Source organism: Ambystoma mexicanum, chromosome 2q, assembly GCF_040938575.1.
Source record: "Ambystoma mexicanum isolate Mex_15411 chromosome 2q, UKY_AmexF1_1, whole genome shotgun sequence".
In the NCBI taxonomy this organism is placed as follows: domain Eukaryota; kingdom Metazoa; phylum Chordata; class Amphibia; order Caudata; family Ambystomatidae; genus Ambystoma; species Ambystoma mexicanum.
This window is the reverse complement of record NC_090924.1, coordinates 941,374,692-941,387,878: the sequence shown is the minus strand read 5'-3', so window position 1 is coordinate 941,387,878 and position 13,187 is coordinate 941,374,692. Positions and strand designations below refer to the sequence as shown.

At 44.1% G+C, this 13,187-nt stretch overlaps 1 protein-coding gene across 3 annotated transcripts in view; it reads right to left on the bottom strand.

Moving 5' to 3' along the window:
• RAPGEF5 (Rap guanine nucleotide exchange factor 5) overlaps nucleotides 1-7,931 on the bottom strand; it is a 1,543,629-nt gene extending 1,535,698 nt beyond the window's left edge. For 2 of the 3 annotated variants that reach the window (XM_069648249.1, XM_069648250.1), the window contains exon 1: nucleotides 7,263-7,930. In XM_069648249.1, the coding sequence (XP_069504350.1) occupies nucleotides 7,263-7,535 (273 nt within the window). In that variant the 5' untranslated portion in view covers nucleotides 7,536-7,930. Of the gene's footprint in view, nucleotides 1-7,262 lie in introns of all 3 variants that reach the window. The other variant, XM_069648248.1, reaches the window with a different exon arrangement.
• Between the last annotated feature and the right edge of the window lie 5,256 nt (nucleotides 7,932-13,187).

The following is a 13,187-nucleotide window of genomic DNA, read 5'->3' as shown; positions in this document are numbered from 1 at the left end:
GGTAGCACAATCTTCTGCTATGATAAACAGTAGAATCATGAAACAGTTGCTCTGCATAGATCAGCCTACTCTGACATTGGCAGAAATATGATATTATATGATCGGTTATTTATAACGCTCTTAATACCCAGAGGTTTCTAAGCACAGACCCAGGGATTGAATCTGTGTTGCTCTGCATCGTCTTGCTTACAAGGCCAGCACGTTGCCCCCGAGCTATCCTCCCTAGATGACAACAATATGACCTGATCATTCTAATATATCATTCTGGTGGAGAGCAAATGAAAAGCAACACCAGCAAAGACGACATCTGACTTATATATGCTGAAAGAAATTCATATGCTCTGAAAGAGGAGGCACCAAACTGGACGTCTTAAATAAAGTGGCAAGAGCACAGCGCATGCATGTAGAGAATCTTACAAGTGCTGAGAACAGGAATAACAATCGAGAATCAGAAGCTGCAGCATCTGAAAAAGGTGTCAATTGACTTTCCTGTGGAAAGCGCTAATGCATGTATAAATAGAACTGAATATATTGTAACTTAACAGTCGGGATACTTTCCACTACGTTTTCCGGGTGAAATCTGATACTTGATGTTACTCAAAACCCTAAAACACAACGCACACCTTTGTTGATAGAGAAAGTTTGAGGTTGTGTATTTTCCTCCCACAGTGTCCTATTCCCACCTTCTGAGCAGTCCCCATGGACCAGCCAGGGGTACATGGAGTGGGGAGGTCAGGGAGGAAGGAAAAATAGTGAAATGTGGATGGACTCTTCTTACTCTAGCTGCCCCAAAACACAAAGGAATACCCGGTATGTTGCCACTATCCCAAGTCTCCCTTGTTTGCCATCCTGTCAAGAAAAAGAAAGCATCTGGTGTACTGCCACACTCCTTCTCCCTCACAAGGTAAGAACACCAGGTGACATCCTGACACCAACTCCACACCTCCCTCAGATTTCTATCCTGAATTGATTTCTGCCACGTATTTTACTGCTGAGAGACATTTTCTGAACGCTTCGGAGATGTTGGCTAACCACTGGCTTTTGGCTCCAGCACTGTCATGAAGTCCATGCTCAGGAGCATGAAAGGGGCTGGCTCCATAAACAAGTTAGAGGTACTGACTTACTCCTAGACTAGTCCTGGAGAGAGACTCGATTCTCAAAGAATTCACTAGGAGTAACTCTGACTTACACCTGAAGAGAGAAGAAAAAGTCATAAGTCAGAGTTACTGCTGGAAACGTTTTGGAGAATCAAATTATCTCGATTTAGGAACAACTCAGCGTTGCATCTGCTAAATTCTTTGTGAATTGACCTGAAAGAGGCCAGCGAACAAAGACGGCACTGCTCCCTGACAGTGTGGCCAATCCAGGCCTTTGGCAGACTTGCGACTTCAGTGCTGCCGCAGATCCGCGTCATACTCAGCGGTTATCCACTCTGTGTTAAAGGTTCTCCTGCAGAGCATAGAGCATGGAATGCTTCAGTACACTCAAATACCTCTGCTTCCCTTGTGGTTGAGGAGACACAAGGGATTGACATAGAGGTCCATATGTGCAGTTATCTGCTAGACAAATGTATTCTGAGTTCCATGTGACAGCGAAGACAGAGTTGTCTATATCACTCAGAGATGTAGGTGGATTACAACCCTACGTTGAAAGCTGTATTGATTAAATTGATATTTGGAGATACACATATCCCAGCTCTAAGGGACAAAAAGCAGGTTTAGTAACACAGTAGTATGTGTTATTTCAGATCAATGGGAGGTCACTGTCTATCAACCAAGTCATGAAATGTTTGCAAGGAAAGGTTATACGCATCTTATATGCTATACTATGATCCACCCACATGCGAGCTCTTCACTGGGTCCAGTCTTCTTATGCATATCAGTTATTATCAATAAATATCTTATTAATAACAATAGTTCACAGGAAAGCAGTAACCCCTTTGGAGGGCACCACATTGTATCCGACAGTATGAGCTATACTACCATTTGTTTGAACGTTGCTTTTTATGTTGTACTATTTTCTAGGAGTACCTTGTACCTTTAGTCTTGCGCTTGTTTAGAAAAGGCAAGTGCACCAAAAATCACACAACAATCCTTTGGGAAATGGATTTCTTTTGGTGCTATTTAGTTGTTTTAATTTTACAAAGCACAAAATCAAAACCATTTTTTGCAAGGAGTTATGGTCCGCAAATGTGACCATTAAGGTAAACCACGTACAAAGAAGGCAAGGGTTCCTAGAACTGTGCATGTACCAATTCATACAATATGTGAGTTTTTCAGAAGCTGCCAATATAATATACCCATGTAAGGCCCAATTCACTGAGATGAATGCATTGAGGTGATGCCTGTGAGCATCCCAGAACTGTACCCGCTACTTTAAACCTACTTTTAAATCTCAGACCTAGGGCTAATGTGGAGGTACCTGGCACACCTCTGGCATGTGCTTGAGCAAATCTTTGTGAATCACGTGTCCTTGTGCATCAGAAAGCTGCTCCCGGCATCTCCAGATATGCTCCATTTGAAGGCTTTGTAAGTCAGGGATGAGGTAGGTGCACATTGAGACGCCTCCTGGCTCATTTTCACCTTTGCTTATGTGTGTTAATATGGCACTATATGTCTGGGTATCCGAGACTTGGACTGGATTAAGCACCTACAAACATGTAGTGTTTGGCCATTCCAGACTGGTGGAAAAGGAAGACATCCAACAATGATGTGTGGAATATTTCAACCCATGCCAATGCGCCCTACTACACATCTTTGCCAATGGGGGAAAAAAATCTTCCAAAAATGGGAGTCAATAACCCCTGTGCGCAGCATATCTGCAAAACTGCGCATGGTTCATCACCACAAAAGAGCTGCACACCCTGACACACACAGGCAAAGTTGATGTCAAAGGAAGAACTCCCTGCGAGGTTACAAAGGAGAACTTGGATGTTAAATCCTTATTTGTGATTAAAGTTTAAAACTCTTTAGCTGTGCAACCGAAAGAAGGATACATCTGAAAATTGGTAGACATTAATCTAATTTCAGGCTTTTGATTTGAAGACATTGATGAAACCTGTACCATTTAAGGGACCAAAGTTATGAAAAAATTCTCATTGTAGCAGAACGATTAATGTTGCAAACCTAAGATTGTATGTACATGATCCACTGATAAGTGCTCAGAGATGTACCGAATTAGAAATCATTAATCCAAACTATTTTGGTTAAAACTGATAAAAATCCATAGAATGAGAAAGACACCTCGCACAAAGAAGGGAATTGAATGGGAATATAGACAGTCAAACATGAAATGTAGGTGTCTGATTTTATAAGGGTACATAATTGTAGAAATGTACATGTGTGCAAAAGTTATGTTTTGGTAAAAATCAATGTGGGAGATCCTAAATCCCATCGTAAAGATGACAGCTCTGTTCTGACTGCCAACCAAAACAAAGCACGTGCCTGCAGCCACTCACAGTCGTGGGGGTGTGTTTTTGAAATTCTGCCCACACTATAAAGTGGGGCATGGCATTTGACAGTATAAATATAGGAACTTCACTCCACATAGACACTGCTTCCAGAAACCATCCAGATTGCCGCGCAGCACCTTGTTCCAGAACTCTTAGTGGACTCCAGACTTCTTTGAAGATCCAAATTTCATTGCAGAATCTAGACTTTAGCATTGCTGAACTCTTGCTAGCTAGACCCAATTTCAAAACTTAAAGAATAATTCTAATTCAGCTTGGCTTGCTACCATTAAGGCTTGCCAACTGAAACTAGCATCCTGTAATCTGCCGTGTCCATTGACCAGAAGGGCCCATCCAAATCCAGTTTGAGGTGCAGTACAAAATTGACCAGAACCGCGCCGCTGATCCAATCACTCAAGAAGTGCCCTGCTGCTGGTAGACCCGATCTGACCCCACCAGAGCTGACAGTCCAATTTAATTACAAAGCACTGTAAGTATTAACAGGAAGAACAGTGACCCAGTTTATCTGCATTGTATTATCCCAATCTCAACCCATTCCATCTTTAAATTCAGAACCCTAGTATTGTTAGAATCCTTCTTGCGCAGATTTTTCTCATCTGCGTTACAAAACCATAACTCCTTCGTGATTTTGAGTAACTAAAGTAAATCCCAGAACAAAATCGAGTATCCACCACGTGAATGGTTGTGCTGGCCACATAGCTGTGAAGATTCATGTGTGGCCTTCTCTCTTCCATAGTCATTAATATAGTGTAATAAAACTTTTTTCAAAACGGAATTCCTGTTCCATTTTCACGCCTATTTTGCAAAATACGCCTCTCACTAAAACCTCTATAACTTCTTCAAATTTATAAATACAAATGAAATTTCAACTCTCACTCATACATAAATCCCTTAGCTACATCCACAAGTGTATTTGACCCGTTTTTCTCCAAAATCGCATAGTAAAAGTTTGCTGCAAATTTGCAGTTTTCAAAAGTTTACACGTGTCTTTTCCCCATTTCAAAGTGCTTCTTCCATCCCATCCTGATCTAAAGTGTGTACTGTTGTTTATATTATAGCTCATGTGTGTTAGGACCTGTTTGGTGTTGCTTTCCTTAGACTTTTTCTCCATTTAAGCATGTTTTCACCATTTTGCATTATTTTACAAAGCAATTGTCACCTGTCAGTTTAAAAGTGTCACTTTCCAAAAACGGTTTTCTCCCTGGTTTGGGAAGGGAAGATTGCATTTAAGCTCTAGACATTGTCTTTCATCCCTGAATACCCGCTGATTACTTACATCTGTGTAGGATTGTTCACTGGTATTTAAAAAAAACTTTTGAGACAGGTGTGATATGAGTGGTATATCATTCAGAAATATTGAATAGCAGAGCCAAGTCAGACATAGCCAACTGGTGGCATGTACTCAAAACTCATAGATAATTTCATGGAACTCCAAGAGTCCGACCCTCAAAGATTTTATTCAGGGGCAAATGAACTGATATCAGTGAGTCTTCAATATCCACCTACTACCTTACCCCTAAATAGCAATCTAAAGATGTCTGGAACATCTGTGAGTGGCCCTTGAGCGAATCCTTGTGAATTGCACTTACCCCTAAATTGTAAAGCCTAAAAACATGGGCAGTGGTAGTAAGTGGGCACGTGAATACCAAATAGCACCCCAAGGCTGTGTGCCCCCCCTCTCATCTTTTCGCCATACCATAGTTACCTCTATGCCAATAGTATGGCCTTCATATATTGCAATAAAGCACCATCAAATAGCTAAAACCAACAAAAAAAGGACCAACAGTGACAAAGCCAAAGAAATGACCATCTATTGCTGAAGAAAGTGGCAAAGTCTAGCAGTTAGAGTGGCACAGCTCCTGTTGGCACAGCGTTGGACTGATGGGATTATCATTGCCTATCTCCTTTGCGTTGGTCTGCTCCTCCCAGGATACACAAGGCTGCACTCCCGGCTGTTAATAAGTGTTGGCTGAAGCATGTGTATCCGAGGCAACTAAACTACCACCCGCTCCACTCGGCGGAACCTCCTTCCCATCAAAGATATCAGAGGCATGAGGGTCTCTTTTAATCGGTCATGATATTCCACAGTGTAAAAAACAGGTTGTTTTGACACCTCTGACACAGACAAACATCTTCTTACAATTCGTGCACATGAGAGTGCTATTATGGGGTGTTAAACATTAAGACTATCTCATGAACATAATTAACTCACACCATCTATTGCCAACACCGCCATAGGATGAACCTGAATCTTCTTTCTCTTCTCGGAAAAGAAATGCAATGGTTTGGCTGTATATGCACTCCCTGAGAGGGTGTCCCTACCTAAGGTAACGGGAGTTAATGGTTGCTCCTCAACCATAAAGACTATTCCACTCACCAGGCTCGGGCTGGCCTATAGGGCAATGACCGAACCAAAAACGCAAAATGCTAGTGTGGGCCAGCTTTTTGGGTCAAAGTGGGCCACTTTTTTGTCCAATGCGGGAGTTTGATAAATTACTTCACCATGCAGCTAGAGGTTTTGACCAGTGTTAATGAATATAATTCTTTAAAATGCTCAATTTGCATCACATTTTATCAAAAACCTCCCCCTTGGGTACTACTTAAACAGTCTGTCACAAAAGGAATGAATTTCCATTTGCGACTGTGGCCCACTTTTTCATTGGTGCCCCAGTCCGACCCTGCCACTCGCTCTACCTTCAGCCAGGAATCGCCAGTGTGCATTTTAGATCCACGTAATAATGGCATGACATTATTACGTGGATCTAATAACGTCTATAGATTGCATGACAATCCTCATCTCGGGGTACCTGCCCAGCTGTAAGCCGGCACTGGCCTACCTTGTTTTTCCAAGTCTGAGCGCGATGGAATGAATGAGCGAACGGACGCAAACACTTGTACAGATCAGCTCTGCTAACTGCAACCCCCTTGGCCATCCGTTTTTCTTTTTTTGTTCGCTAACAAAGATTTAAAGGATGTGGGGGGTTCCCCAGAAGACAGCTTTTCCAATACCAAGGAACACTGGCAGCTAATTATTTTCATTGTCACTGAGTGCTAGATCACCAAACCATACATATGCCATGTCAGAAAATCAGACCCTGACGCCATTACTGGCCAGGATACCATTTTTATAACCACTGTCTCGTCTGATCTCTCAGCTTGCCAAACCATTTCAGAATTTCAAACAACAAAAACTCTTGACAGAAAATGACAATCAACGAAAAATTGAACATAACTGTTACAACCTACAAAAGAACGTGTGTGGCGAAAAATAAATGAATCATCGTGATACAGACAGACACCAAGTTCCTCATATGCTTTATGAGTTTGTAAAGGTTGGACGTGTCTTGTGTGATGCAAAAGACACCCCCACCCACACACAGTCACCTGTCCGTCCCTCTGTACCCAGGGCAGTCCTGCGCTCAGGGGTTACTTGCTTGTTTTTCTAGTTATATTCACGCCTGGGTTCAAACGTGAGTTACTTCAAAGCGTTTCCTGCATATTTGTGTATCTAGCATATTCTGACTGCGCCGATGAAAATACACGCCCCTGCACGAAGGTCTCTGTGGAGATTGTAAACGGACAACATATCCCTCACCAGGAGCACATGGCCTTTATTTAAATTGCAAACACCTACAGGGTGGGCTCGTCTAGACACGGGCAGTGCCCTTTCAGGAGACACATGTTCACCCCTCCCCCCCAGTCCCCGCTCAGTGCCTCATTGCCCTGCTTGACCCCTGGCTGCCCCCCTGCTCGCGCTGGCTATCGGGCTGGGCTGGAACGGGCAGGCACTCACCGGGCTGCTGCAGGTGCTGCTGGCGGCGGCGGCCGCTGCTGCCGTGGAGGCGCCGCTCTTCCGCCGGAGCGTCAGGCCGCTCCTCAGCAGCGCGGGCAGCTCCCGCAGCTTGTGCTTGAGCTGCGCTTGCTGCTCGCGGGCGCTGCGGCCGTGGGGAGCCAGGAGGTCGCCCGCCTCGCCGCCGCCACCACAGCCGCTGCCCGTGGCCATGTCCTTGGCAGCGGCGGTGCATTCAGGCGCGGGCCGCATCCTCCCGCGCCCCGGCACGGTCATCCTTCATCTCTCGCCGCCGGGTTCCGCGCGGCCCGGTCCGCATTGAGAGAGCGCGGTCGGGGCAGGTGAGCTGGATCCCCCCCGCAGGGCTGCGGTGCGCGCTGTCTCGATGAGCCGAGCTGCGCTCTTCTCCTGCGCGCACACGGCTCGCACACATACAAATACACGGCGCCAGAGCCTCCGGGATCAGAGCGCCTCCTCCGCCCGCCCCCGCCCGGCTCACACCTTCCCTGCTGCTGATCCAAGGGCCATCGGGCGTCGAAGGGAGCAGGCGGGCACCCGAGCTAAAGGGCTGCCCTGAAGAACCGGGTGTTCGAGCCGCGCTTTTAAATCAATCAATCTTACGTTTCTAGCTCATAGTCTCTCTTTTTAATGTGCCTGGTAATAAAATGCGCGGAAACCCCAATACATCGGAGGGGCACTTTGTAGCGTATTGCAATCACATAATCAAGAAGGCCCGGCTCGTCATTTAATGAAGCAGTGTCTGAGAGGGGAGTAGATCTGCATCGTTATACACCCCTTACGCAATAAGAGTCTTCAGATCAATATGAGGCCAACGCAGCCAATAAACGAAGGGCGGACACGAGGTCGCGTGTTTTACATTTCTACTCATTTGCCCTTGAAGAGAGAATCTGCTCGTCTTTATCACTTGGCAATGTGTGCAATGAAAGTGCGAGAACTCCGCGTCACCAATTGCCCGCCTGCTCCTTTATATTAAAGTGTCGGCGCTTCAGTCCTTGAGGAAAACTGCAGGACTTCCATCACTGAAAAAAATCCACTGGTCCTGCATATTTGATAAATAGCTATATTGCTGATGACCCTAAGCTAAACAACCAAACTGAACAGTTGAAGTAGAAAATAAAACAAGCCTCCTGTTGTGAAATACAAAAAAGTACTGGCACTCTATGGTGTAACCCAGAAATCGCGTGCACTCTGGCATCGGGGAAATTAAGTACTGTTAGCTCATGAGTTGAGAAAACAGAATACAGCAAGTTCTATCCGTGGCAGGGACAAAAGTACACACCTCAGAACATTCTGGGGAGAACCCGGCGGAGCGAAACGAAGCGCAGACACGTCGAAAATAAACTAGCGTCACGGCCGCTTTCAACAATAGGATTGCACTGTCCTCAGAACTGTGTCTGAACCAGAATCCAGCAAATACGTCTGTAAAAGTGCAGAAACATGTTCACACTCTTCCATTTCGTAGGCTACCATAGGGTTCGAAGTCCCGCTAAAAATTCGAACTTTAACAAGGACACACGCACAGAGTAAGCGATAGATGGGTGTACAGCCGGTTGGGGCGTTGAAATGGACAGTGACTGAAGCAAATACAGTGACAGTTGTGGCGGAGTGGCACCCGCGGAAGTGGGAAGCAGAGGGGCGAGGGGAGGAGGGGATGTGGGGGAGGGCGTGGCCCGGCTGAACTTTGGACATCTGCCATGATGTAATCACTTACAGGTGCAGCGGGACCCACGCTCCACCTTTCCATGCTCTCGCCTTCTGACATTAGGCTGCAGGCGGTGCTGGCTTCGGTTTCTCTTACACTTCGAACAAAGGAAGACAAGGTGGAAGAGAGAGTGGCGTGCATGTGTGTATGTGCACACTTCATTTAATTTACATGGCAGGATAAAAAGAGAGCGAGTGGTGTGCGTTTGTGCACACTTCATTTACTTTACATGACAGGACAGAGAGGACCAGTGCAGGAATACAAACAGAATTCCACGGAACAAAGCCGTGGGCAGTGCTGTCTCACGTGAGTACTGTTCGGGAAGAGCTGACCCAATGATGTGCAGCTACCACATTCAGTGTCCACACTTTCCAGGCTGGAATGAAGGGTTGAGTAGCCAAGTTAAGACTCAGGAGGGTTGCGCAGAGGACAGCTGTGTGCAAGGCCCCGGAACACAGCAGGACTGACAGAGGCCACTGCGCTCACATTGGCCTCACAACACCATCCATACCCCGGTGCTGCCATATTCCTATCTACCCGAGCAGTCATCACCACGTAGTAGCCTGATATAATATGTGTTTACATGTCTGGAATGCACCCTGGAGTGATACATATATGTGACAAGCCCTCTGAATAGATATGCATGTTCTGTGGAACCAATTCAATGCGTGAACCCCCCCCCCACCATCCACAGCTCAATTTAGCTACTAAATACGGAATTGTTATGGGCAACAGTACCATTGCAACACAACAGAACTCATTTGTTTTAAAATGTATACTTTATTCCCTTGGTTTCTCTTTAGCATGGAGAATCAGTTGGTTGTTTTAGGGCATGTATAGGTTCTCTTCATGAATAGGACGCTGCGTGGCTATACCAAGCAATGGCTACAAGCACGTGTCGTTTTCGCATATTTTTTTTTTGTCGTGCATCCTTTAGTCTTCAAAGCATCAATGTAAAACCAGGAAAACAATGTTTGGCTCACAACTAATTGCACTCTAGAAATTGTGGTCTTCTATTTGTATTATTCATAAAGGTAAAATCACTCCCTTCGTGTTTCCATAAGCTATGTTTCTATACACTGCCCTATATACTCTGACCCTGTCAGTATTATCTATATACCGGAATTGGGAAAATAATGTTTTGTTTTTTTATTTTATTTTTTAAACTTTATATTTATTAAGAGATTCACGCCTCAAACCAACCATCATTACAACAAAAATACACGAGCAGAGAGAAAAAAAATCCCCAAAGAAAGAGGGGAAGTACATGAAGCTCGACGGCACAACAATAGCTGTTCTGAATAAAGCACATTCTAGCCAATGACTTACATCACAGGCACTTTCTCTGCCGGCTCAAATCGTTGAGCCAACAGGTAGGCCACCAAAGGTCCCCAATTGTTTTTGGGTCTATTCTGCTGCCCACATAGAGAACCATATTCTTTGTATATGTCACTAAGCCAGATCAAGTCCTCAAGCCAGGCCCATGTGACTGGGGGGGGTCGAGGTGGTCTATCTCAGAAGAATACATCTCCGTGCTGCTATCATACTAGTTCTTAGTAATTTCTAACAGTGTTTCGGGGGCCCCTGGGAGCCAGCAAAACATGCAACATAACAATTCACAGGGTAGTCTCAGCTGAGCATACATGAAAGAACTTCCACCACCCCCTCCCAGAATTCCCGTAATCTAGGACACAGCCACAGCATGTGAACAAAATCAGTGAATTCTGCATTACATTTCAAGCATCTATCCATCCTGGTGTGGTTTAACAAGTTGAGGCGGGCTGCGGCAATATATGCCCTATGTACGTTCTTAAATTGATTCAACTGGAACTGTAAGTGATTTCAACCCGGCACTTCACCAAAATCAATGCCTAGCGTGTGATGCACAGCTGAAACCCTTAATTATTTATTTGTGTCTATAAGTTATTTTATTTCTGAACGATGTACCACTTATATCACGCCCCTCTCTTTGAATCCCCCCGTCACACTGAACCAGGAAGCAGGCTGGTTTGCAAAGTTAAAATATTTATTTAGATTTCACAATATATATATATCACACTATTTTTAATGGTTATACAATAATCACTAATGGGTTATGTTACACTAACAATCTCTTTAATCACAATGAGTAATGATGGGAAAAAATAATGCAGCACAGAAATAATACTTTTGTGTCTGTTCAATCAAATGGCAATGTGATTACTATTTCCCCCTGCACACCCCTCAATCCCCCCCAATATGCAATATAAAGAGATGAAAGGAGAGAGAATAGGTTTCAGGATTGCAGAATTCAGTCAAATTTATCAATCCCAATTTCCCCCCAGCAAACACAAGAGAGAAATAGGAATGTTTGGCAAAACTGTCACAAATGGTTTTAAAGTTGGCTTTGAATGAATAGGTAAAACACTGAAAAATGCTTTATCTGGCTTCAGAGACACACTAGCAATGATTTTAGAGTAATGAGCAAATTGTAAAGTTAATTTTGAGGTCGGGTGCAATGAAAAGCTGTTTTACACGTTATAGATTTTCGCCAAACAAAAAATTTGCGACAAACGTTTGTGTGCGCGGGAAGCTCAATTGCGGGAAAACTATAAGGAGTTGAGATGCAGTTTTGGGTTCGTTAGAATGCTTAGGATGTTAGCTACAGGTAGACACTTAGATTCGTTTCTAGCATAAAGTATGAAGAAGTTATGGACGTTTTCGTGGAGGTCATTTTTTTTCAGAAAGAGGCAAAATTGTAAAACAAGGATGCGCTTTTAAAATACAAACAAGGTTTCTTTACACTAGGGATGGACTATGAAGAAACAAACTACACGGATGCTCAGCCACTTGATCAAGGCAACTGCCAGCTGAGACGCTTGCCTTCTTCAGATGCAATATATCAGCGCAGAGATGATTTTAACATTATTACAGAAGGACTATAGGATGAGAGAGAGAGTTCAGGCAAGACAAAAAGGATTTCTAGCAATACAGTTCTGGATTTAAGATAGATTTGATTTGGATAGGGATGACTATGGACAGTACATAGGCTAGTGACAATCCGACACTATGGATACTCACTACCAATGTTTGAATGAAATCGTCCGGGATTCTGGTTCTGGTCAAGGATTCTTTCAGGACAGACTGCTGGGCACACCGGACTGGTTTGGTTCAGCGATCAGCAAGGCACTCTGGACACCACATGGCAGGAATGGACAGCAAGGCGCGCTCTCTGGTCTACACTGCACAGCACAACTAGACTGGATCTGCAATGGCTCTCTGGTCTGCACAGCACGGCACGACACCATATTGGGGTTTAATTTGCCCTTGGTTATGAAGATGATTTTTTGGCAGGCAAGCAGTTACAGCACAGCCTGGCTGCTTCTTTGGTTTCCCCTTTAAGTTTGTGGGATGGGTTCCGGAAGTTAGGCCCAGCTGAAAGTGGTTCAGCTATGCTCTGAGCCTTACTGCTTGTAAAGATTCTGTAGTCTGGAACACGGAGTATGAATGGATCTCCTTCAGAGTGCTTTGCCAAATTCGAGATGGTGGGTGGATCAGTCTGTTTTCTGAGTCCTCAGCTGTCTCTATTTATGTGTTTGATAAAGGGGTGGGTAAGCTGAATTATCCTAGGCAAACCCCCTAGGTAGTCTATTGGCTAAAGTCTGTTCTCTCCCTTGATTGGAGGAGAAAACAGGGTGTCATCATGATGATGTGGTTTATGAGGCAAAACATCCTCCCCTTTGCCTTTTGCACATAAAATCTATTTTTGATATAATACATTTTTACATGTGTACAATCTTTATACCAATAACTTACATAAATCACATATTTTGAGGAGCAACTATTCTTCCAAACCCCGTTGGCGTTGGATCTTGGGTCTGTATTTGACACATTTTCACACTTTTTCTCCAGGACACAATATTTAATTAGTCCAAAATGTTGTATATATATGTGCACATTATATATGGGCATAATCGTAAGAAGTTTCAGGCTTCTGACATAAATACAATTGCTACAGAACTAGAATTTTCACTGTGCCTTCTCAGAAGATCGCACAGAGTTCTGGGTCCTCTTAAAATGGGCACAAAAAAATCACATTAACATTGCTATTAATTCTATAATTTTTACAAATTCACACAGTCCTTTATCAGTCTTTTTCAAAAATATCCTTTCTGTGCTTTGTGAATCAAGGAAAGTGTCTGTTCCCGCCTCCATCTCCATCTTGC